Here is a 24,296-nt window from a genome sequence, read left to right as displayed (position 1 = left end):
GCATTTTCACTCCTCATGGCTCAAGCAATGTGGGAGCATGAAAAATAGTCCACAGACCTTCTCAGTCATCAATTTCAATAAAAAGCAAGGTGCAGACAAGTATCTAAGCTCTCATTCATGGAAGGGCAAAGGAGGGGGCTGTAGACACGTATATATGTTGTTTAAGTAGGTATATGCATAGAATAATCCTGAAAGGATATAGAGGACACGGACAACCGTGGTCCCCTGTTGGGAAGGGGACTGAGAGATGACGTGTGTGGTGGGTAGAAGGGGCGTAGACAGGGTGAAGACATTTTTTTTTCATCCTGCAGCCTTTTATGGTGCTTAAATATTGTATCGTGTTCATGCCTTATTTTTCCATTTTAAAAATGATTCAATTTCAAACACTTGCAATATCCAGGACCTCAGAGACAGTGAAGGGACTGAACTATCAGGAAGCCCAAGTCCAGGCTCTGGAATAAACCATCCGCATGACCTTGAACAACATACATAATGTCCTAGGGCCTCCTTGCTCTAAAACTAGGGGACCAAGGGGGCATGGGGAGAAAAATTACTACAAAAACTAGAACAGAAGCTCCATGAAAGCATGGCCCTTGTCTGTCCCTTTTCCACACTGCTGCATCCCTAAGGCCTGGCACAAAGTAGGGGCTCAACAAATACTTTTAAAAGACGTTAATTGTACTTGAGTTGACCTGAACTAACCATCACAGCTCCTCTGAGATCTCGAAGTCTATAATCTTAGTCGACTTGTTAGAAAACAGAATAGCTCACAAACCTGGACTGATCCAGGCACAGCTCTAACAGCCAAAAGACATCAGGTGGTCCCCATAGGAGACCAAGCCTGGGGAAGGTTGATAATGTTGAAATGATCACTGCTGTGAGTTACCGGGCTAAACTGAATGCAGATTTTTTTCTTTGTTGAAGCAAAGCTCCCTTGAACTTCAAAGCCACTGAGCATATCGGCCCCAAAGTATGGATTTCTTCCCACCCAAGCCCTCTCCCTCCCCAGCCCAGGGATCTAGGAAAACTTCATCCTTCTGAGCCTGGCTCTTCCACTGTAAACTGGAGAGATGAGATGAGATGATCACCCATGATCCATCAGTTTGCATTTAAATTTCTGTCCCCCACTCAGCTCTTCTCATCTGCCTGGTTCTACTGCCTACGCTTTGCACAGACAGTGAATGGTCAAGGACAGGCATTAACTTCCCTCCACTTCCATATTTAAGATGGACTCAAAGGGACTGGTCTTCCATGTAGGAACAACACAAGTATCAAAGTACTGCTTTTACTCTTTAGAAATGTATTCAGCCATTTCTAAATCAAGCCAGGTGGTCCCATCCATGCCTATTTGAGGTGCAGCTTCTGTTTATAAAGGCCAATGAATCACATTAAGGGGCTTCCATCAAATTTGTGATCCTTTTTCTTAAATATATATATATATGTGTGTTTTGCCCTGAAAAAAATATAAGCTATGGAGAAAAATTAACTCGTGATACCTAAAGTTTCTCACCATCCTCTCCTTCCATGGAGAGTTAACAAAAGAATGAGCCATGCAGAGGACTGCGAATAAAGCAACACATCATCAGGGGAGGCCACCACCGGACCATCACTGCACTGCCTGTCACCAGAGTTCAAAAGCAAAAAGGAGAAAAGCTTGCCTTTCCTCACTGTTAGAGGAGGAAATGAAAAGGCCCCGAAGATCTGGAGAGCTGACCTTGTGCCCGGCAGTGGTCCTGAGGAGGGAGGGAGTGTGATCCATGAGTCTTGGCGAAAAGGAGACTTTTATCCCAGAGCAAAGCCCCAGCCCAGCAGTAGCACGGTGAGGTGAAGAAAAGTCAGTCCACACTAGCTCTTAATATAACCCCTCCTCTGATCTGTATAATAAAAAGAACTTAAGTTGCAACACTTTTCAATTGCCTTGTTACTAATTCTGATTCCACTTCCAGTAAGAGGGACATGGTATTTCTAAGGTCCTCTTAACACACACAAGAAAATGGCCCAAATTCCTAAGGGACTTGCCAAATATCTATTTCTGAGATGTCATCAGACTCCAAAGCTCTAATGTTCTTAAGAAGTAAAAAGGGAGTTACAGTATCTAAAAGTGATGCTTGAGGAATGGGCTAATAACTAACTAGGACCCCTGAGAATGGGATGGAAATTATTGAGAATAGTGAATAGTGAGTTACTGAGTACTAACTCTGTGCCAAAGCCTGATTTAAGAACTGTACACATGTGTTATGTCATTTACATCCACCACTACACCCTACACCACTTTAAAGATGAAGAACCTGAGGCTTGGAGAGGTTAAGTAACTTGCTGAAAACAACCGGTAGTTAGTGGCACAGTTAAAATTAAACCTAAGCAGTTTAAAACTCAGCTCTTAATCACTAAACTAAATGACCGAAATAAGAATTAATAGAATAGCTTCAATAATAAAATGATTTAAAATAGAGATATCTAATATGATGAATTTCTGTTTTGATAAAAAAATATTTTCTGTAAACTTACCAAATCAACGTTTTCAATAAGATACTACCATAAACTGGAAACGGGGGTAGATACTTCAGAAACATGTGTGAGAGAATGCTTACGATGGCATCATTTTTAAAAAGCAAAAGCCCAATGATAATGAAGACAAGGCAGTGGCATTTGGAGGCTGAAAGCAATTTGATTTATTTAACTTTGAAGAACAAAAGCTTATTCTTCTAAGAAGAAATCAAAACACATTTTCTGTGGAAAAAAGAAACCATTTTAACTGCATTGCCAAAATAAATCAGGCAGAGTGCAAGTCAGATCTAGCTACAAAAAAGAACTCAGGCAAAGGAAACAGGGGGGAAATAATAAAGGGGGGAAGAAATGCCAAACAGCAGATTTTGTTTTTTCAAAAGAGAAGGAGAAAGAGAGAGAAATCCTAAGTCTAGTTGGTGGTATGAGCCACTGAATTTTTTTTTTTAAAGAAGGAAACCTAACCAATGAGTAGATATGCATTTGCATTTGAATATTTGAATCAGTTCTATATTAAAACAAGGCATTCCAGTAAAATAGCTTGGCCAAAAATCCAAATTGAAACAAAAATATTTTTCAGGAAAAAAACACAACTCTAAAACCTGTATTAGACAGTACAAAAGGTATATAACACTCCTGTCTTATTGTATTAGTTACATCCCAGTGCAGATCTTTCTATTCAGCTCAGAACCAGAGATCTTCTGGGCCTAGAAGGAAAAACTTCAGGATCTCTCTTGTTGGAAAATCAAGTCACATTAAATCGCCCAAACATACTCTTTTGGAGGATGCGAAATATTAAGAAACCAAGCAAGAAAAATTTTCATAAGTACATACATATTTTTGAGTGTCAGTGAATAGTCCTTTCCCTCCTTTCTCAGAGTCCATTCTCTGTTGGGCTCATCAGACATCGTCACTCAGCAGGTCCCAACCTCAGCAGGCTCTAACCACAGGACCTGTTTTTCCTTGGACCCGGCTGAGTGGTGAAGTCTGGGACTCCAGGAGCCAGACTGCCTGGCTTAGGCTCTAAACTCTACCACATTCTTGCTGGTAACTCTAAACAAGTTGCCTCAACTCTCTCTGCTTAAACTGGCACCTACTTATTGCTGTTGTGAGGATTAAATCAGTTAATACATGGAATATGCCTTCTAAAGCATGCCCGGTACATAGTAGATACTCAATACGCAGTACGTATTATAATTAAATTAGTTCATCGGCATTTGTGACATTATTCTCTCTACTTTTGAGCCTGTTTGAAATTTTCCATAATAAAAATTATTTTTTTTAATTCCAAAATTAATTACAATTATGTTGAAGGCTCGGAAAACACATCCTCTTTCTAAGGTCACTCATGTGCTCGTTGCACCTTTGGACGGCACAGCACCACTGAGAGCCAATGACATGCCAGGTGCTCTCCTGGCACTCACCTTCAATCGATGGGTTAAATATCCTATTTCACATTCAAGGAAACCTGGAGTAAGGGCAGTTAAGGACAATTTCCAAGCGGCGAAGCTATGATGAGAGCCCAGGTCTTCTAATCAAATCCAATGCTCTTTCACAAAATCACGGTAAGAAGATTGTGTGCTTTGCAGAGAGTATCAAGTTGTAAACCAGTTAGATGTGGTCAGGATTTTCAGATGACTGGATCAAATCCAGATACGGACAGAATTTGGACCAAGAAAACTACCTGAGCAATCCTAATTCTTTTAACCTTCCCAGACCTTGAGTGCCTCCCTCCGGGCACGGCACTTTAGCAAGGCTGGAATCTGGCTGAGCCTAACCCAGGATCACCTTGTGCTTCCTGCCCGAGGGCAAGCAGTGTCTTCTTACCCACCTCTGCTCTGTCTCTCAACACACTGCCAGGTTGATGACTCATATGCAGAACTGTCATTACAACTCATGCTTTCTCTTTCTTTGCAGCTAAACTGGCTGGGCCTTCCTCACCTTAGACTTGAATAGCCACATACTTCTCGTCCCAGAAGCCAAGTCCTCGCGACTTCAATCAGAATGTTTCTCTAATTTACCAAAGTCACTCAGGATTCCAATTCTGACATCTAAGGTACCATCTACTCTGTTGGTAACACTTTCTGCAATGATGGAAAATGTCTGTATCTGTACTGTCCAGTGCAGATACAGTATCTGGCAGACCCTAGTCATCTATGGCTACTGAACACTTGAAATGTGACTAGTGCAATTGCAGAATGAAACTTTTAATTTTAATTAATTTAAATTTAAGTAGCCACAGGTGACTAGTGGCTACCATATTAGACCACCAGGTTCCAGATCATTGGTGGAGATGTTCCTCATTCATGGATCTAGGGCTGCCCCTTCATGAGCACCCCAGGACGGCAGAAGAGTGCAGCTGGTCTTACAGTCACAGACCTCAGTTCAAATCAGCTCCCCTTTCCAGTTATGTGACCCATAACATGTAATTTACCCTTTCCGTGCACTGGTTTCCTCATCTATAAAGCTGGGGTAATAGTATCCATCCCATGAGGAGATGTTTATAATGGTGACATGTGAGATACATCTCAGTACCACACCCAGAAGACTACAATACTGAATTGACGTTAGCTGCTTTTATGATCTTCATCATCCTCTTCGTTTTCCTAAATTCCTCTTGGTTCCCTTCCCAAGGCACCAGTAACTGGCTGAGAAGCCAAAGACAGACTTTTCTCCTCCATGTCTCTTCTTTAAAGAAAGCCTCTGTTGGGTTCCTCAACTCAGGAGAAGCGGCCAGATCTTCCCAAGGGCGAAATGGCAAGAACCAGTGCTGGAAATCTATCAGAGCCCCTACATCTTACAGAATTCAGGAGCACAACTCTTCCGTTTTGTTTTTTTTTGTTTCGTTTTTTTGTTTTTGTGGTACGCGGGCCTCTCACTGTTGTGGCCCCTCCCGTTGCGGAGCACAGGCTCCGGACGCGCAGGCTCAGCGGCCATGGCTCACGGGCCCAGCCGCTCCGCGGCATGTGGGATCTTCCCAGACCGGGGCACGAACCCACGTCCCCTACATCGGCAGGCAGACTCTCAACCACTGCGCCACTAGGGAAGCCCCCAGATGACTTCTGGATCATCCTCAACCCCTCTGAGCCCGGGCAGGTTATCAGAAGCTTCACTCAAAAGCCCCTTCTCCGCCAAACTGGCCACTTAAAATAATTAGTAGCACTGACTGGGCATTTCCTATCTGCCAGGCCCTGGGCTTCCCATGTTATTTCCCTGATATCTCATTGCCATCCCTCAAGGCAGGCAGCATCATTTTTATTTCCCAGTGAGGAAAGTGAGGCATAAAAAAGCCCAAGCACCTTGTCCAGGTCCCAGGGCTAGTGAGTGGGGAATGGGGACCTGAACCAGGCAGCCTGATTCTGAGGTTCAGGTTCAACCTTGCCATTTCCCTGTACCTTCTAGGACCTGGCTAGTCCCCTCCCCCTTACCCCGCCTCCCCCTCCCTTTGGAAGTGGAACCTCTTCTGCCTTAACATTCAGGCTCTGACCATTCCATTGGAGACTTTGGAGCTGGTCACTCCTGAGTCCTCACACTCATCCTTTTACATATAATAAGTAACATGAAAGGGATGAATGGGACTCAAGCCAGAACAGAGAGCAAAGAAGATGAAGGCTAAGCCAATATCAAATTATCACAGGCTTTTTTTTTTTTTAAGTAATATCTCCCAAAGTTAAAACTGCCAAGCTAAGAAGCATTCACGTTTGCTTTTAAATTGCTTCAAAATATTTGGTGGAAAGAGTAATACTTCTACTGGGGGTATTTTAGAATGTGACACATCAAAGAAAACTGGTTTCCAACTCAAAGGAAAAAAGCATTGCTTTGCTTGCTCAAGCCTTTTTCAAATCACGGTTTACCTAGAAATGGCGACAAAATTATATTTCATTTGGCCTGCGTGGTCGTTTAAAGGATTTTTAACAAGTCGCCAACATTTAAAAACCTGTTGATTTCACCTGTGGGGGCTTCCCTGGTGGCGCAGTGGTTGAGAGTCCGCCTGCCGATGCAGGGGACGCAGGTTCATGCCCCGGTCCGGGAAGATCCCACATGCTGTTGAGCAGCTCGGCCCGTGAGCCATGGCCGCTGAGCCTGCGCATCCGGAGCCTGTGCTCCACAACGGGAGAGGCCACAACAGTGAGAGGCCCGCATACCGCAAAAAAAAAAAAAAAAAAAAAAAAAGTCTAGATTTCCACCTTTTTTTGCCTAAGATCTAGCCACACTAAGTGCTTCCTGCCTTGTGGTAATGCAAACCCTAGCAGATGGGTTATGTGATTTCTAGTTTGCTCCAGTCCCCACCACTCCACATTGCCCCCTAAGTAATCCTCCCCACTCATTATCATACAGGCCAGGTCCCTGGAGGCACCTGTGTTGATGGGCTCTTCACAAAAAGCTCTGGGCAGACAAGTAATGGTGTTCCGACCCCTACAGCCTTACCAGCTCCAGGAAAGTACTTCTCATTTCCCTGCCAAGTCACTCCCGTATTACCACAGACTCCAGGGAGGCTCTGGGCACCTTCTCCCTGCCATGTACCACCCACCCCCAATGTCGCCACAACTTCAACTTACCTGCTACTCTGTGCCACTTCGCTCTCTCTTCAGGGGTGTCATAGACACCTCCCCATTGACGCTGTCGGTCCCACTAACTGACATTAAACTTCTCCGCTCCTTCTGATTTGACTTTTGTTCCACTTTCGTAACTCTAAACCTGAGCGGGGGAAAGAGGAGATGTGACGGGTTTTGCTTTTCCACTGAACAAGAATCATGAATGAAGTAAAAATCATCCACCTGGAGGATCCCAAACAAACTCAGCCAAAAGTTAGGACAGCAATGAAAATCACCATATTCACATACACACACAACTATATATAAAATAGATAACCAACAAGAACCTACTATATAGCACAGGGAACTATACTCAATATTTTGTAACAACCTATAAGGGAAAAGAATCTGAAAAAGAATATATTAATATATACATATTATATTAATACATATATAGCTGAATCACTGTGCTGTACACCTGAACTTAACACGACATTGTAAATCAACTATACTTCAATAAAAACTTTTTTAAAAGGAAAAGAAGGGCTTCCCTGGTGGCGCAGTGGTTGAGAGTCCGCCTGCCGATGCAGGGGACATGGGTTCGTGCCCGGGTCCGGGAAGATCCCACATGCCGCGGAGCGGCTGGGCCCGTGAGCCATGGCCGCTGGGCCTGCGCGTCAGAGGCCACAACAGTGAGAGGCCCGCGTACCGCAAAAAAAAAAAAAAAAAAAAAAAAAAAAGGAAAAGAAAACCACCATATTCAACAGGAGGAACTGTCCTGCCAAACTTTCAGCTGATGTTCACTCAACACATCACAGACTCTGCTGCAGTTTACAGAGCATGGGAAATGCACTAAGAAACACGGGTACTCAAATATGAAACAGCCTCAGAGCTGTGGTTTCTAACAAGGACCTTGGCTTAAACATCAGCTGTTTTAACAACAGAAGGCTGGACAAAAGCCCGACCAGTTTGCAAATCTGATGTTCACTAGGAAACTGTCTTCTCAAATTTCACCCAGCAGAGGGTCTACCTCTATAAACAGGGCCCCAGACACACATTTATCAGCATCAGTCGGGTGGCAGAGTTTTTGTGTCTGCATGAGTTTTGTCTGGGTTTTTTTGTTTCTGTTTTTGAAGCAAATTTGGGTTTTCATTAAGGGTTAAGGAAGAGATTTTCCTTAAGAATTAAGAGAGAAGTTAAAGAAATGTACTCAGTTGGACTGCTTTTCTCGTCCATCACCATCAAAACCCTAAAATCTTTCACAGCAGTTTCTCTCTAGTCTTGGTCTTCATTTCCCTCAAAACCAACTAAAATAAATTCTCCTTCTTTGTCCAAAATGAGCTCACCCACCAGAAGGAGGAAGGAGACTCTGAAGGAGTGAACGGAGGATCAGGAAAAAAGTTGTCACCACAAACCTATTCGGTCAAACTTTAAGACTCTCTTTAAGCAACACTTGCTGAAAAGCAGCCTGTAATCACTCAGCAGTCATAGTATTTATTCTGTCTCCAAGACGGAGAGTTGGATTGGGGGCGTTTAAAAAAGCCATGTTGAATCTGAGTTGAAAGTTTCAGCAGATTTTTTTTTAAAGCAAACAAAATACACTTTGTCCAAACAAGTTACAGGTTCTCACCGCATTCCACATTCATAAGTTCCCATGACTCTGCTCTGAATAAAACAGTGTGGTCATGAGTTGCACTGTTTTGTTATAAGTGGCAAAGAGCCAAGGAGCCTTCTCCTTGTTGCTTGTGCAACACATGATGAAACTCAATGGAATTCAAATAACAGTAATAATAATAGCCAACAAATCTTGAGTATATAATAAGCACCAAAGACTGGTCTGAGACCTATACCTGAGTCACCTTACTTAGTCTTCACAGCAACCCGATAAGGTGAGTGCTACTGTCATCCCAATTTTATAGAGGGGAAAACTGGGGCACAGAGAGAAGTAACAGTTTGTAAGTAGTGGTGTCAGGAGTCAAATGAGGGTGATTCGGTGAGTCCAGGCTACTCTTCCCAGAGTTTGTCAGTAAGGAGAGAAGGATCATGTAGGCAACACTGTCAGCTTTTGCTCAGGGCTTCCCCAGTCTGGTGCCAGCAGGCATGCTCTCGACCATTACTCTCTACTGCCTTTGCACGTGCAGCATTAGCCTTGCAGTTCCTGCAGGAGGCTCAAAATCAACCAAAAATGCTCTGCATACAGTATCGTCAAATTGTTTATCGCTTGAACTGCAAGATCTCCACATCACGTATGGGTCACAGGTAAATGGAACTTTAGGACTGGGAAAGGAGGAGGTGAAGTAAAAGCGAGCAGTCCCAGGGGTCCACGTGGATCTTACACGGCAGAGGCTGGAGAGCTGTGGACCAGGCTCCATCTCTTCCCTTCTTCCTGGCCGATGTTACCTACCTCCCTGGTCATTAGGTGTGGCCAGGTGATTGAGTTCCAGACAGAGGAATGTGAGCAAGACTGAAATGTGCCACTTCAGGCCCATCTCCTGAAAAACCTCTTGTGAACAATGCTCTGTGTACTTTCTCCTGCTAGCAAATCCAGCAGAGGCACAAGATGGAAAGGACCCAGGGCTCTGGGTGACTGCTTGAAGAGCCACCCACTGATCTTTCGATTTCCACAAGTGAAATACAAATTTACATTCTCTAACAGTTGAGATTTGGGCTTTATCTATTAGAGCAAGTGTGATGGTTAATTTTATGAGTCAACTTGACCAGGCTAAGGACTGCCCAGAGAGTTGGTAAAACATTATTTCTGGGTGTGTCTGTGAGGACGTTTGCAGAAGAGATTAGCCTTTGAATTGGTAGATTGAGTAAAGATCACCCTCACCAATGAGAATGGGCATCATCCAATCCCTTGAGGGCCTGAACAGAACTAAAAGGCAAAGGGAGACTGAATTTGCTCTTTTTACTTGAGCTGACACAACCCTCTTCTTTTGCCATAAGACATGAGCATTCCTGGTTTCTAGGCCTTCAGACTGGGACCAGGACTAATACCACCGGCTCCCCTGGTTCTCAGGCCTTTGGACTTGGACTGAATTACCACCAGCTTTCCTGTCTTCTTGGCCTCCATAATCGTGTGAGTTAATTCCCATAATAAATCTCTTACATGTGTGTCTGTGTGTATATATATATCTTATTGAGTCTGCTTCTCTGTAGAACCCTAATACAGCAAGTAATTAATTTGTTACCTTAATTAATACAAGTCACACCTGATCTTGCAATAGCCACCTCTTAGAATTCTTCTGCTGTTGGAAAAATACAGGACTCAGACCAGAAAACATCAAAGAAGCCCAGAGATAGGACCTGAGCCAGGCTCAGGAGAACACGCTCTACATTTAACGGGTGTGCAAATCCACACAGCGCAGCAACTGTGTTACACAAACCCAAAGCACCCCCAGGACTCACCTGCCCACAGAGAGGACAGTAACTTCTCCTTGGCGCCTTGAGCGGCCCTCTTTGGCCTTGTTGGTGGGTTTTATGAAGTGCCATCGCTTGTGCCTACATCGATGACACACGTCCCGCTCGACAGCACCACCCACCGTGTGCAGATGGTGGCCGCAGATGTGCTTCCCTGGGGTGCCACCTGGCGACAAGGGCCCGGGGCTCACAGGCGGGCTCCCAGGAGTGCTAGGGGTCGCCAGGCTAAGGTAGGAAAAAAAAAAAAGGAAAAGGTCGAACTGGTTATTAAAAGAAATACCAGCTAAGGCATTCTCTCCCCCTGCAATATAAGAAGCAGGTTTACATCAAAAGAAAAAAAATGCCTCTTCCAATTATACAAATGGGCTTTGTGAACTGATCTCCGGCAGCAGGTACTCAGCTCTTATGACTATACGATGACAGTTCGTTTTAAACAGTAACAATGTGATTTATCACTTCCAGTGTGGAATTAACTGGCCGGAAATAAACCACTGCTTCTAATGATGATGCACTGTTTGTCTTTCAAGTATTAGGTCTCTTTCCAAATGGCTGATCTCCCTTTGCATGCAGTCTAATTTCAAGTAAACTAATTTCTCACACATACCCAAGTTCCTCCTAGATCTCTAAGCTAAGAGATGCCCCGAATATATGTGCCCTGGAGGAGAGAAAAACTTAAATTCCAATCAAATTATCGGATGACTTAAGATAGAATATTTGATCCAATCTGACCACTGTGTCAAAGGAAGGACGCTTTTAGGTCAAGACATCAAAAGTGATGCTCAAGACAGATGTTGATCATAGTAATAACAAAAATAGCTAACACTTAGCAGTCTACGCACTTGATATATATTAATTCCACTGATCTTTACAAAACCTTGAGGTAGGTATTATTAGTTTCCTCATTTTAGAAACTAGGACACTGAGCCTCAGAGCAGTTAAGTAACTTACCCAAGGTCACACAGCTAGTAAGCGACAGCTGAGATCCAAATCTAGAAAGACTAAATCTAGAAACCATGATCTTAACCATCATGCTACAGTGCTTCAGAAACAGGGGAGATCACTCTGATAACCTGGAAGAAACCCAGCCGCACCATCCAAAATATAAAAAGCAGAAGTATATATAGGTCAGATGCTGGCTGCTTTCAAAAGGCACGTGTCAAGGCTCTGGTCCACTAGGAAAGGAGGAAATAAGACAGGACAGGGCCAGCCCAACCAGGAATCAGCCCTCTGACCTGGTGTAGGTGGGGTGGGCAGGGCAGCACATAACAGCAGAGCCTGACTCCTGAGACTGGGCTGAGAGCCCAAAAGGCATATAGAAGTCTCATGACAGCATAAGCCAGCCTTTATGCTGCTGGTAACCAGCCCACTTGCCCACTTCAAAAGTAGACAAAAAAATTTAACAACATTCATTCAACAAACGTTTATCTAGTACACGCCGCACACAAAACCCAATGACAGGGACTATAGGATGCCCTAAGATGACTGAGGCAAAGATTCGATGAGGTGACATGGTCCTAACACAAGGAGTCTGTGGTCAGGGCTGGAGTGTGGCGGAAACCACAGCTCGCATGTCTCTATAAACTACACCACCAGAGCTCCTTTCACTGGCCTTCTGGCACTAAGTCACCTCGCTAAAAGGCAGATCTAACGTGGCCAGTTTGACAAACATGTATGAAATAACTAAGATGCGCTGGGTGTACCACCCACAGAGTAAGCAGGAAAAGGTCCAAACTCCTTGCCATGTCACTCAAACCCAACTTGCCTTCCTGGCCTTTCTTGCTTCTGTCCATAGCATGAACTCGGGCCACCCCAGACTGAACCTTACCAGAGGCATCCCACACTTTCACTCTCCCGGGCCTTTTGTCCTGGACTTTCTCTGCCTACAAGCAGCCCCTGCTTCTTGTCTCCCCTCCCCACTAGACTTCGTCCTCCATGGCAAGGATCTGTGAAGGCCCGGCTCCAGCATCATGCCCAGCACACAGCAGGCACTCAATAAATGCTCCATGAAGCATGAAAACTTACATAGAAATACAGTTACCTGTAATTAATCAGGAAGGACTATGATACTCAACCACCGTAACCTAAAACTGGTAATACAAGAACAGAACTTAGCAGGTGCCCCCAAACCAGCCTGGTTTTTCATTTAATCATCATTGTTCATAGAGGTCTTTCAATGCCCGAGGTATTCGGTATTCCTCATAATATTCCAATTAAGTTGGTACAGTGGTTATCTCCAGTTTATAGATGATGGAACTTGAGCTCAGGGCGGTCGGTTAACTTGCCCGAGAAGAGGGGATCCAGAAGTGGTGGAGGTAAGACTCACCCAGGTCCCCAGCTCCAGGGCTACTCTTCCCTCTCGTAAACGCAGCTGTTCTCAGCCAGGGGAGACTTCGCCCCCAGGGTACATTGACAATGTGTGGAGGCGTTGGTTCTGGGATGTCACACAGCAGAAGAAAGGGACAATGGCATCCAGTAAGTGGAGGCCAGGAATGCTGTTAAATGTCCTACAATGCACAGGACAGTTCCTCACAGCAAAGAATTCCCTGGCCCAAATGTCAATAGTGCCAAAGTACAGAAACCTGCTCTAGCAGATAACTGAAAACGAAAGCCCCATAAAATCAAGGGAAAAGCACTCACCTTTCAGGATCACACAGGTTGTTATCTGCTACCATTGCCTTTAAAACATCAGCATTTGCTAAGGAAGAAAAAGAAGGTCAAGAATTAAAATGGGGGACTTCCCTGGTTGCGCAGTGGTTAAGAATCCGCCTGCCAATGCAGGGGACATGGGTTCGAGCCCTGGTCCGGGAAGATCCCACATGCCACGGAGCAGCTAAGCCCGTGAGCCACAACTACTGAGCCTGCGCTCTAGATCCCGTGCGCCACAACTACTGAGCCTGCGCTCTAGAGCCCGCAAGCCACAACTACTGAAGCCCGCGTGCCACAACTACTGAACCTCGCATGCCTAGAGCCCGTGCCCCACAACAAGAGAAGCCACTGCAATGAGAAGCCCACGCACCACAACAAAGAATAGCCTCTGCTCACCGCAACTAGAGAAAGCCCGCTTGCAGCAACGAAGACCTAACACAGCAAAAAACTAATTAATTAATTAATTTAAAAAAAGAATTAAAATGGAATCAATCATATGAGTGATCATAGAATTATCATATCAGAAAAACTGTTTGGAAAACACCTAATTGATTTCCTTCAGTTCACAAATGAGGCCCTGGGGCCCTGGAGAAGGGAGGGTCTTTCCCAAGAAAAACCCAGATGTGGCACCATCTGCCGATACTTTTCACCACGCAGGAATTTAGGGAGAGCGACAGAGAATCTATGCAAAGGAAAGTAGACCTACTACAGAGCTTTGTTTCCTACACGTCATTAGCAATATAACATAGAAGCCATATCTTTCTCCCCTTCTCAAACCAAAAGGAAACTGAATTTAACTCACTTTGCTAAATATGTCATAAAATGTATGTCTCAAGAGACCTGTATTTTAATAACTTATACATGCTCAACGAATTAGCCCTAAATTCTGGATACCCATGTAGTATCAAGTCTATCCCACATAGAATCAGGGATGAGAAAGGATTAATTTTCTAGGTGGGCCATTCAGACCATACAAAACCTTAACTCTAGCCAGATAGCTTTAAATTTCAAATGTTGGTCACACCCATCAGTTAAATTAGACTTCTAATGTTAACTTTTTTTTAAAAAAATCCAAATTTGTAGGGGGTGCCTAGGCTGTCCACTAAAGCAAATTGAATCTAAGCTTCTTGGGTGCCTACCCCACCGCCATGCACAGACACACATGTTCTTTTCATCTTTTGTAGGGTGAAAAGTCTTAAGGATAAAAGACTGAAGTGAAAGGTCAAGTTTCTCTTGGGTATTTCCTGGCAAGGCCAGATGTTATGACTGACTCCTGACCCATTCCCATTGATTTTTAAAGCACTGTCCTCAGGACTAACCACAACAAATTCCCCAGAGCCAATGAAACAATTAAAAAATCACTATTTATCATGTGAGCTAACACCAACATTTATCATCTCAGATGACATCCGAGAGGAGGAGAATTAATCCTATTTTCAACACTGCTGCTTTTAAGTGCTAATAGCTAAGGATGTATCCAGTGTTTCAACTTTTTTTCATTATTGCTCCACCCAGAAGCCTTTTTTTGACATTGTTTTCCTAATCACCCTTCCATGAAACTATAATACTGCAGATATACACATTTATGTACTATACACATATCTGTGTTTTACATATAAAATAGTAAGGGGGTTTTGCCCCCTACAATCTAATTTTCTCCCCTTCACAACCCTTGCAAATGTATGGGGTTTCTGAAGACATATTGATGGAGCATACCATCCTTTTCAAAAAGAAATATTTTCTTTGCCTTTCTTGACTATCTGTGAAGATGCACAAATGCATATCCAAACACAAGTTTTGATCTAAATAAGACTCTTATCATTACAAAAAAAGTGCTGAAATGGATCAGCAGTATCTTTTCCCACGTGACAAAAAAGGCACATTACCCTCTGTAAGACAAATTTAAGTACAGTCTCATCATTTTCCCTTTAACTAATACTAAGAATTCGGGACAATAATTTTCTTTCAGATAAAGAGTTTAGGGAATACACAATAATTTGCCAGTGGAGATTTATATTCTGCCATCATTTACTAAACTTCAAAACTATAAACAGAAAAGAGGGAAAAATAACAACAACAAAAAAGGTATGAAAACAAAGATAACACTAATAGCATTCACTTATAAGAATGAGCTTTTCAGACACAGAGGTTTAAATAGTCACCTGAGAAAATTAATCAAAACGATGACCTCTGTTAGGAACATCAGATGATGAAATGCTGCCAGAGAGATTATGAAAATGTATTAAAATCATTACTAAAACTTGTTTCTATGGGCTTGTGTTGTTTCTCATGTATTCATGTATTCCTGTATCTTGCCCTTATTTCTTAGAAACAATAGTAAACAACCCCTTTGTTTGCTATGAGTGATGCTTTAAGAGTAGACTCAAGTTTTGATCATTCATACCCACTGAGGGTGGGTGTGTGAGACCAACACACACATACACACGCACATACGTCCTTGTCTCTAGTCTACCCTGCAATCTATACCAGGGAGTAAATCTCAGTAAACTAACCCTTGGGAACATTTTTGGTTTCCTGTGATGAGAAAACTCTAACAGAACACCACCATGAGCACATAAACACATGCTTTAATTTGGCTGTAAAAGAGCAATAATCCAATTAAGTTCTAATGAATATATTTCTCCTCCTTGTGATTACTCATAACTCCAAAACGCTGCAAAAGATGGTTTCCCCTACAGTTGTCAACATTCTGTCCAACTATTCTTCCCTTCATGGGCATCCAAAGGATGGCAGGAGTCAATCATAGGGCAAGCAAAGCCGGTCAAGAACAGGGGAAATTTTCCAGTGGGCAGTAATTTCCAGAAACTGCTTCCTCTCTTCTTTCCTGAATTTCTGCCTGATAATATGCATAGACCAGTCAAAATCAGACAAGAAAAATGCCTTGTCTTCTCTCCCACTATTACTCTTTTCAAAGTTTTCCCTTACATTCAAGGCAAGATCCTGGTATGTACCAGTCACTGGCTAAAAGCTTTACAGACCCCATCATGTTTGATTCTCCCCAAGAGCGGGCAGAGTTATCATCCCCATTTTAAAGACAGACACTGAGGCCTAAAGACTGTAACTGACTGGCCAGAGTCCCACAGCTAGAAACAGAGCTAGAAACAGACCTAGATTCAAACCCTGGTCTATCTGACTCTGGGGTGGGTGCTTTTCACCCCGACCTACTCCTTCAATGTCCAAGTCTCTATCTAAATGATGAGTAGTTTAACAGTTCACAGGATGCTGCATAACCATTATAGCAAGTTTCAGAGATCTACTCAGTAATGATGGTAGTTTATGAAGGAATCCTTTTTGCCACCACACAAATTGAGCCCCAAGGTAAGAATTTCACCAAGGGATCCCTCTCTCTGCCTAGTGTGAATAACCATAACCAGGGCGCTTGGAGAGTAATCACAATGCTCTGAATTGTTGCTATTTTCACACAGTGTCAGGGCCTGGCAGAGAAGCTCAGCTAGGAGTTGCAGGTACTTTCCAAACTTCCATACAGTGGAGTTGCAGGTACTTTCCAAACTTCCATACAGAGGCCACTGAATTGAAGACCCAAACGCTCTTCAATTCAGCTCTATTTAGAAAGGATTAGGAATTAGGGGGAAAATAATCAGTCTGCAGGCCAGCCAATAAATTCATCCTTCAAGAGATATTTATCTAAACAAGACTTGATTTGCAACATTCAAGACATGATAGGTTTAAACCATAAACAAGAATGTCACCATGAGTACAGGTGAAATATTATCCCATTAGCCAAATTAAAAATGCAAAGCAGAAGACGAGTCATATATCATGACTGCAAATGTTTTAAAATATGTAAATATAGGCAAAGAAAACATAAATAAACATGGAAAAATGGTAATGGTTTGTACTCAATTTTATTCCTTTTTTCTTCAATGTTTAAAGAAAAATTATGTTATAGTGTGCTGATAATTTTTTTTAATAGTTAAATTAACCTCAACAGGGAGGTCTTAATTGATATTAAGTTCAGGGTCTTTTAATGACAAAGAAAAGAAAAATACATTTTGTTCTATAGAGAATTTACGTCTCAGAGGCAAACTAAAAAAGCTAGGTTATCAACTGGTAAGAGACCCAAGTATGTATCTAATCCCCCAGCTGCTGTTTTGGCACAGGCTGGAAGCTAGAGAGGGCCACGGCTGGAAGAGGGGTGTCCAGTGAGATCAGATGTCTCCTGGTGGCCAGGGAGAACCAAGGCCACATAAAGGATCAGAGCCCCCAGCCTTCCTCACAGGTCACTGGAGAAATCACAGGCAGACAGCTGAAGGCCCTGACAGGGAAGAGGGTAAAGAATAAGAAAGACAGAAGGGAAAGAACTGGGGAGCAGAGGAGAAAGAATGAAATCAGTGCCTTGGTATTATTCCAACATACCTACTGGTAATCAAGGCAGCAGAAACCAAAAGGCTACTTTCTGAAAGGAAAAGGACATAATTAAAAAAGAAAAGAACAGCCCTATAGTCTATGAGTGTGGAAGGTGAGGAAATTATATAGTCTGCTTGCTCCAAGGACCCAAAGGCTTCTCGTCTGCTGTAATTAGAAGGGGCCCACTGCTGGCACCATCCTGCCACAAGCTGGCTGTGTGACCTTGGGTAATTTTCTTACCCTCTGGGCCTCTGTTTCTTCATCTGCAAAATGGGGTGATAACAGGATCTACCTCATAAGGTAGTTTGGAGAATTTAATGAGTTAATGTTTAAGAGTTCTATAAAACACCCCAGCTCTATACGTTGTCTCTTTGAAAGGAGGAAGTTTATCATACGTCTTTCCTGCTACCAGGAAAGAGGCAGTGACAGCACGTGGGTAAGTATAGACTCTGACATCAGATGCTAGAGTTCAAATCTCAGGTCTGCTACTTGCAGCAGGGTGACATTGGCAAGCTAGTTAAGTGCTGTGGGCCTCAGTTTCTCAACTGTAAATTGGGAACGAAGTATCTGAATCACAGGGTTCCCAGAAAGACCCTAGAACGAGCCTGGCGCATAGCAAGCACTCAGTGTCTACTATGAAGTTATACACGAGAACTGCAGCCCCCGGCAAAGTTTTCACAGCTGACTTATTTCAACCAGTTCACCTGTCAGTAACCCCCTCATGCAGCACTCACTAACTCAGCAACCGCTCCAGCTCTCAGAAGCCCAGGTCCCAAATGCCTCCAAGCTCCCCAAAGCCCTGAAGGCAGTTTCGAAAGCACAAGGTACAGGAGCAACCTTACCCTGTGAACTTTTGTCATGGCTGGAGCTTCTATGCCAAGAACGTATTTGTGTATTTCTTATGCAAATTAAAATCCACTTTTTTTATGTGAAAGAAATATGCACCACTGAGTCCTCAAGGATAGCATCACCAAATACTGTTCCCTGAACGAAGGTCTTTAGAAAACAGACATCAAATCCAAGTGATTGCTGTCTTGTTATTTTAAACACCATATTATTAAGTTTGGCTATCTGGTTTTCCATCCCATAGAAACTGAAAGCTACAAAGTAGAAGAGAGTCGAGGCAATGTTGTATAGATGAAGGAGACCCAGGTAGGGCCAGGCTGCTCCTTAACCACGTGACCAACCACTTGGAGTATTCCTTTCTTCATCTGTAAAATGGGTATAATAATATCAACTCCAGAGGAATATTTTGAGGATTGGATTATGCACATAATGCACCTAGATCTATGCCAAATACGTAAAGTCCACTCTGTAAAGAACGATGAAAATTATGCTCAACCATGTGAAATTGCTGCTTCTCTTAGTCAGAAAAACTGACCAGCAGCCCGGGCCAGGCAGGTGCTCCAGTTGATAGTGAGGATATGGGGGCAGAGGATCCCCGGGGAGCGGCTGGGGATGGAAGAGCATGTATTTACTGAGCAGCACGGAGGTATTTCTCCTTTTGGACAAATGGCTCAGGTGTAGCAGTGCATGCTGCATGTGTCAGCACTGAGCAGGGCACAGACAGAGCCCAAGGAAAACATTTTCTTTTAAATTCTCATGAGAATTCAAAGTATGGAGATCTGCGGATACTGGATATGTCGACTGAAAATAATGCACGACCTAAAAGTTGAGAGGTTATGTTTTATTCAGTGGACAAATCTGAGGACCTAAGGCCGGGACACAGCGTCTCAGACAGCTCTGAGGGAGTGCTCTGGAGAGGCAACCCCAGGATATACAGGGGTTTTGCAACAAAGACCAGGTAGTCGGAACATCAAAAGATGACTATTAACTAAAGAAAACCAGACATCTCGAGTGAAGGAATGTAGTTCTTTTCTATGTATGGGAAGATGCAAGAGTCTGGGTTCACTGAAGTCATTCCTTTGATATGCACCTCAGCTCTCTGGGGCCAGTATCCTGTGCACCCTGAGTCTCCTCAGGGTGCACCGCTGGGGCAGATGTGATGGCTTGATGGCTGCAACATCCTTTGTTTACTGACATGACAGGTGACATTTTTAGTTCACAGGTATGTGGGTAGGAGTACCACACACCTCAAAAGTCACTCGGGGTGTGGAATCTTATGGAGACAATCACCTTCAAAACAATGACCCTGATTTATCTAATCAAGATTAAACTAATCCTGATTAGTTTAGGAAGATGGGGAAGATTAGGAAGATGGGGGTTTAGAATACATTCCAGAGGGGAAAAAAGTGCTTAAAGCCATAAAGGTTAGACTTTTTAAAAGTATTAACTCTTAAGAATGGGCAAATCCATGGAGACAGAAAGCAGAGGAGGGGTTGTCAGAGGATGGAGGGAAAGGGGATGGAGAATGGGGAGTGACTGCTTAGTGGGTACAGAGTTTGGGATGATGAAAAAGTTCTGGAGCTAGATAGTGGTGATGGCTGTACATTATTGTGAGCGTACTTAAGGCCAATGAATTGTCCATTTTAAAATGGGTATAACGGTACATTTTACGTTATGTGTATTTTACCACAATATGTTTAAAAGCACAAAAAAAGGAATAGATAATATTTGAGTGCTTATTATACAAGCACTTTATGTGCAATATGTCACAACAATGCTATGCGGTAAATATTATTTTAGAGGAGGAAAGTGAGGCTCCATGATGTAATATGACTTTCCCCAAATCGAGGTGAGGGCAGGAATAAAAGGTAAGCCTCCGGGGCTGACTCTACAATGACTGACTCTTAGAAAACACTTCTGTGAAACTCTCCTGGTCAGATAATGCTGGAAGCTGAGGTATTTGTGAGCTTAGGTAAAAGGTGTCAATAACTTCAGAAACAGGACAATCCATACAAATCATGACTCTTTGAAGCAGGTTTTTAATAAAACATATGAATACTGAATTGTTCTGGACACTAAAACAACCATACCTTCGTTTTTCATGATGTAGTGGACAATTTGCCCAACGGTGTCACTATTTTCATTTACACTGTCGTTCAACTCTGAAAGAGAAACGGGAGGGGAGGACAGGTTACAATTGGTCACTTGCATCAGGTCAACGAGACGTGCAGGCTTAGAGCCCAAGACCTCTCTGAACAGTGTCAGGAAAGTTCAGCTGATCCCCATGGTGCTAAGAGCTCTGCTTTCTTCCTTCATCCCCAAGCTGCCTGACTGAAAGCACACAGTGACTTCCCTGGCATAAGAGGCATAAAAAGTATCAGAGTTGTCCATCGATCTCAAGTCCAAACACACACTCAGTTTCCAAGACAACAATTCCATGTATCTACATCAGTCCTTACAACTATTATTTCTCTCTCATCGTTTTGTTAAACCCTTAAGGGAAATGGAAAGAAAAAAGACAGTTAAAAGAAAAACTTCTTGGATTTATTTTAATTGCAGATGTACTATATAAATTTAGAAAATTAATTCATTTCTTAAATTGGGTAATTATTGGGCTTCCCTGGTGGCGTAGTGGTTGAGAGTCCGCCTGCCGATGCAGGGGACGCGGGTTCGTGCCCCGGTCCGGGAAGATCCCACGTGCCGCGGAACGCCTAGGCCCGTGAGCCATGGCCGCTGAGCCTGCGCGTCCGGAGCCTGTGCTCCGCAACGGGAGAGGCCACAACAGTGAGAGGCCCGCGTACCGCAAAAAAAAAAAAAAAAAAATTGGGTAATTATTCGTCTGTGTTTTTACAAGGCTCTTCTTTTAAATGTACTTCCAAATGATCTAAATGTTGGTCGCAGTTAATTGCCTACAGACTCAGTTTACTTTGAGAGACTCTGCACATGGGATAGTCCTTGAAAAAAAAGAATCAAATCTCCACTCTGAAACTGATCCTTATAATTTGCTTCCATAACACAGGAAGGAAGAGGGAGGGTTGATCTAGCTCGCAAAGAATGAATCAAGGTGTGCGGTGTCCTACCCGTGTATCTGGAAAATGGTCTTCTCCATCCAAGCTGCTTCCTCTCGTGAATACGCATGTTTGGTTGCACAGTGCACATGCTAATGGCTAAGCCGACCTACAGAGCATCTAGGAAGGAGGAGGGGGAGGCCCCACCTTCTGTTGACAAACACTCAGCCTTGGTTTGCTCATAAGCTCAAACATGACTCATCCTGCGACCGTGCTCTCTCTCTGGCTCAAAGGTCAGTGGGGGTGGGAAAAACCAACAGGGCGGCAAGCTGGCAAGGAATGAAGAAGCTCCCGCACTCTGCCCTTGGGGCCGGCTTGAAGGCTGACCTACTCCAACTGTCACCTTTCTGCAAAAACTGTCCTTTGACAGGCTGAAAGGGATAAGGAGAGTTACCTACTACTCCCCAAGGCCCTAAAGGGTGGTTGGAAAGTACATCTGTGGAGAAAACAGGATTTCATCTCTCAGCGTTTTCCAAACACAATCCAGCAACTCCACTTTAAGAGGAAAAGCTGAGACGGTCTGAAGTCAATACGAAAGCACCAGCTCTTGCCATATTTTCACTGCAATGTTCACACAACCTCTTACTTAATAAACATAGACTCTAACCTCGTAGATTTAAGATAGAACTCCCGCAGCAAAAGTAACAGCACAAAAATGGTGAGACGTATTCAATTTTCCCATTATTCTTATTGGAATCTAATTCAATAATAGTAAGGGTTAATATTTACTGAGTGGCCATGTGTGACAAAGACCAAATATATATTCTCTATAAATTTCACAATAATCTTACAAGGTGGAGATTACTGTTCTCACTTAAATTAAAATTTTAATTAAATTAGTATTAAATTTAAGTTAAATTATACATAGCAGCATATATAACATATATAACTTGCCCAAGGCCACAAGGCAAATAAGAGTAAATGATTTAGTAGGTATATAATAAATGAAAGCAAGGTTTATAACTCTAGGTGTGCTTCCTGTGAAATCTACAGTGACACTACACCACACCATCTGCCTTTAAGATGGATCATTTTGTAAAAGTGTTGGCGAGGATGCGGAGAAAAGGGAACACTTCTGCACAGCTGGTGGGAGTGTAAACTGGTGCAGCCATTGTGGAAAACAATATGGAGGTTTCTCAAAAAATTAAAAATAGAAGTGCCCTATGATCCAGTCATTCCATTCCCAAAGGAAATGAAAACAGGACCTCGAAGATTTATATGCACTCCCATGTTTATTGCAGAATTATTCACAATAGCCAAGATATGGAAACAACCTAACTGCCCATCAAGGAATGAATGGGTAAAGAAGGTGTGATATATATATAATGGAATAGTATTCAGCCATGAGAAAGGAGGACATCCTGCCGTTTCTGACAACACAGATGGACTTTAAACACATTATGCTTAGTGAAATAAATCACACACAGAAAAAGACAAGTACTGTATGTTATCACTTGTATGTGGAAACTAAAAAAGCCAAAGTTGTAAAAATAGAGAGTGGTTACCAAGGCATAAGGGATGGGGAGAGAGTGAAATGGAGCAGGGCCCTGTGGTCTATACGCCCACGTCCTCTGCCTGCCTTTTGCCTGTGGAAAAACTTTAGCCAAAGAATAAGTTTAATCAGAGAAGTGAGAAAATGCAGAAGCAGAGAAAAGCAGTCAAGCAGAACAAGACAATAATTGTCACTAAGCAAAGTCAAGCTAAAGCAAGGACCTCTAGTTCCTTCTCAAGGGCTGTAGATAATATTCTGAGCCGTATCCTGCGAGCTGTCTTGTAGATACTGAAAGCCCCACCAGGTGGAAGAAGTTAACTACATGATGACCAGGCTGTAACCACGACATAAGCTGCCACAATTCTGAGAATTGGCCTCAAGGAAATGGGAAAAAACTGACCCTGGAAAGATTAACTGCACTTAAAACAATCAAGGGCTTCCCTGGTGGCGCAGTGGTTTAGAGTCCGCCTGCCAATGCAGGGGACACGGGTTCGTGCCCCGGTCCGGGAAAATCCCACATGCCGCGGAGCAACTAAGCCAGTGCACCACAACTGCTGAGCAGCTACTGAGCCTGCGCTCTAGATCCCGTACTCCGCAACAAGAGAAGCCACCGCAATGAGAAGCCTGCGCACCACAACGAAGAGTAGCCCCCTCTTGCTGCAACTAGAGAAAGCCCGCACACAGCAACGAAGACCCAAGGAAGCCAGAAATACATGAATAAAATAAATAAATTTATAAAAAACAAAACAAAAAAACAATCAAGATGACACTGGTCAGACCACCACATGACCAATTTCAAGATGGCTGTCAGAGCTGACTGTGCTGTTTCTTCATGTAGCTCCCTCCCTTTGTCTATAAAAGCTCTTTTGCCCCCCGATTGTCGGGGGCAGGGGGTAGTCAGCCTTTGGACAGGAGTCCATTCACCCTCCCCTCCACCCCGCCCCCCCCCCGGTTGCCAGCACCCAAAATAAACCACCAACGTGGCCTTTTTAAGCACCAATCGCTGCCTTTTGAGCAGCGAGCAGCCAGACACCACCTTCGGTTACAATAGGGCAGATGTTGCTTAAGGGCACAAACTTAGAACAAATAGTAAATAAGCCTTAGAGATCGAATGCACAGTATAGTGAATATAGGCAACAATATTGTATTATAATCATCAAACCTGCTAAGAGACTAGAACTTAATGATTTCCGCCACTAAAAAGAAATGACAATTACGTACTGTGATAGAGGTGCTAAATATCGCTACAATGGCAATCATATTACAATATACAAATGTATCCGATTGACGTGTTGTACACTTTAAATTTACATAATGTCAATATATAAAAAAAGATGGATCATTTGCCTTATAGAGATGGAAGATACACGTTACTGGTTTCTGATTTAAAAA

The 24,296-nt window shown here is 43.2% G+C and overlaps 1 protein-coding gene across 1 annotated transcript in view; it reads right to left on the bottom strand.

Annotated features, from left to right (window-relative positions):
* The window catches only part of RELL1 (RELT like 1), a 58,904-nt gene that overhangs the window by 6,004 nt on the left and 28,604 nt on the right, over nucleotides 1–24,296 (bottom strand). Inside the window, exons 3-6 of the mRNA XM_029234835.1 lie at nucleotides 20,435–20,506; nucleotides 13,101–13,158; nucleotides 10,452–10,688; nucleotides 7,065–7,203 (exon numbers count right to left, since the gene is read on the bottom strand). Coding sequence (XP_029090668.1) covers nucleotides 7,068–7,203; nucleotides 10,452–10,688; nucleotides 13,101–13,158; nucleotides 20,435–20,506 — 503 coding nt within the window. The 3' untranslated portion in view covers nucleotides 7,065–7,067. The remainder of the gene's footprint in view (nucleotides 1–7,064; nucleotides 7,204–10,451; nucleotides 10,689–13,100; nucleotides 13,159–20,434; nucleotides 20,507–24,296) is intronic.

Source organism: Monodon monoceros, unplaced genomic scaffold (assembly GCF_005190385.1).
Source record: "Monodon monoceros isolate NGI ecotype Baffin Bay Population unplaced genomic scaffold, NGI_Narwhal_1 Super_Scaffold_20, whole genome shotgun sequence".
NCBI classification, from domain to species: Eukaryota; Metazoa; Chordata; class Mammalia; order Artiodactyla; family Monodontidae; genus Monodon; species Monodon monoceros.
Note: the sequence above shows the minus strand (reverse complement) of the source record. Positions and strands in the feature narration are given on the sequence as shown.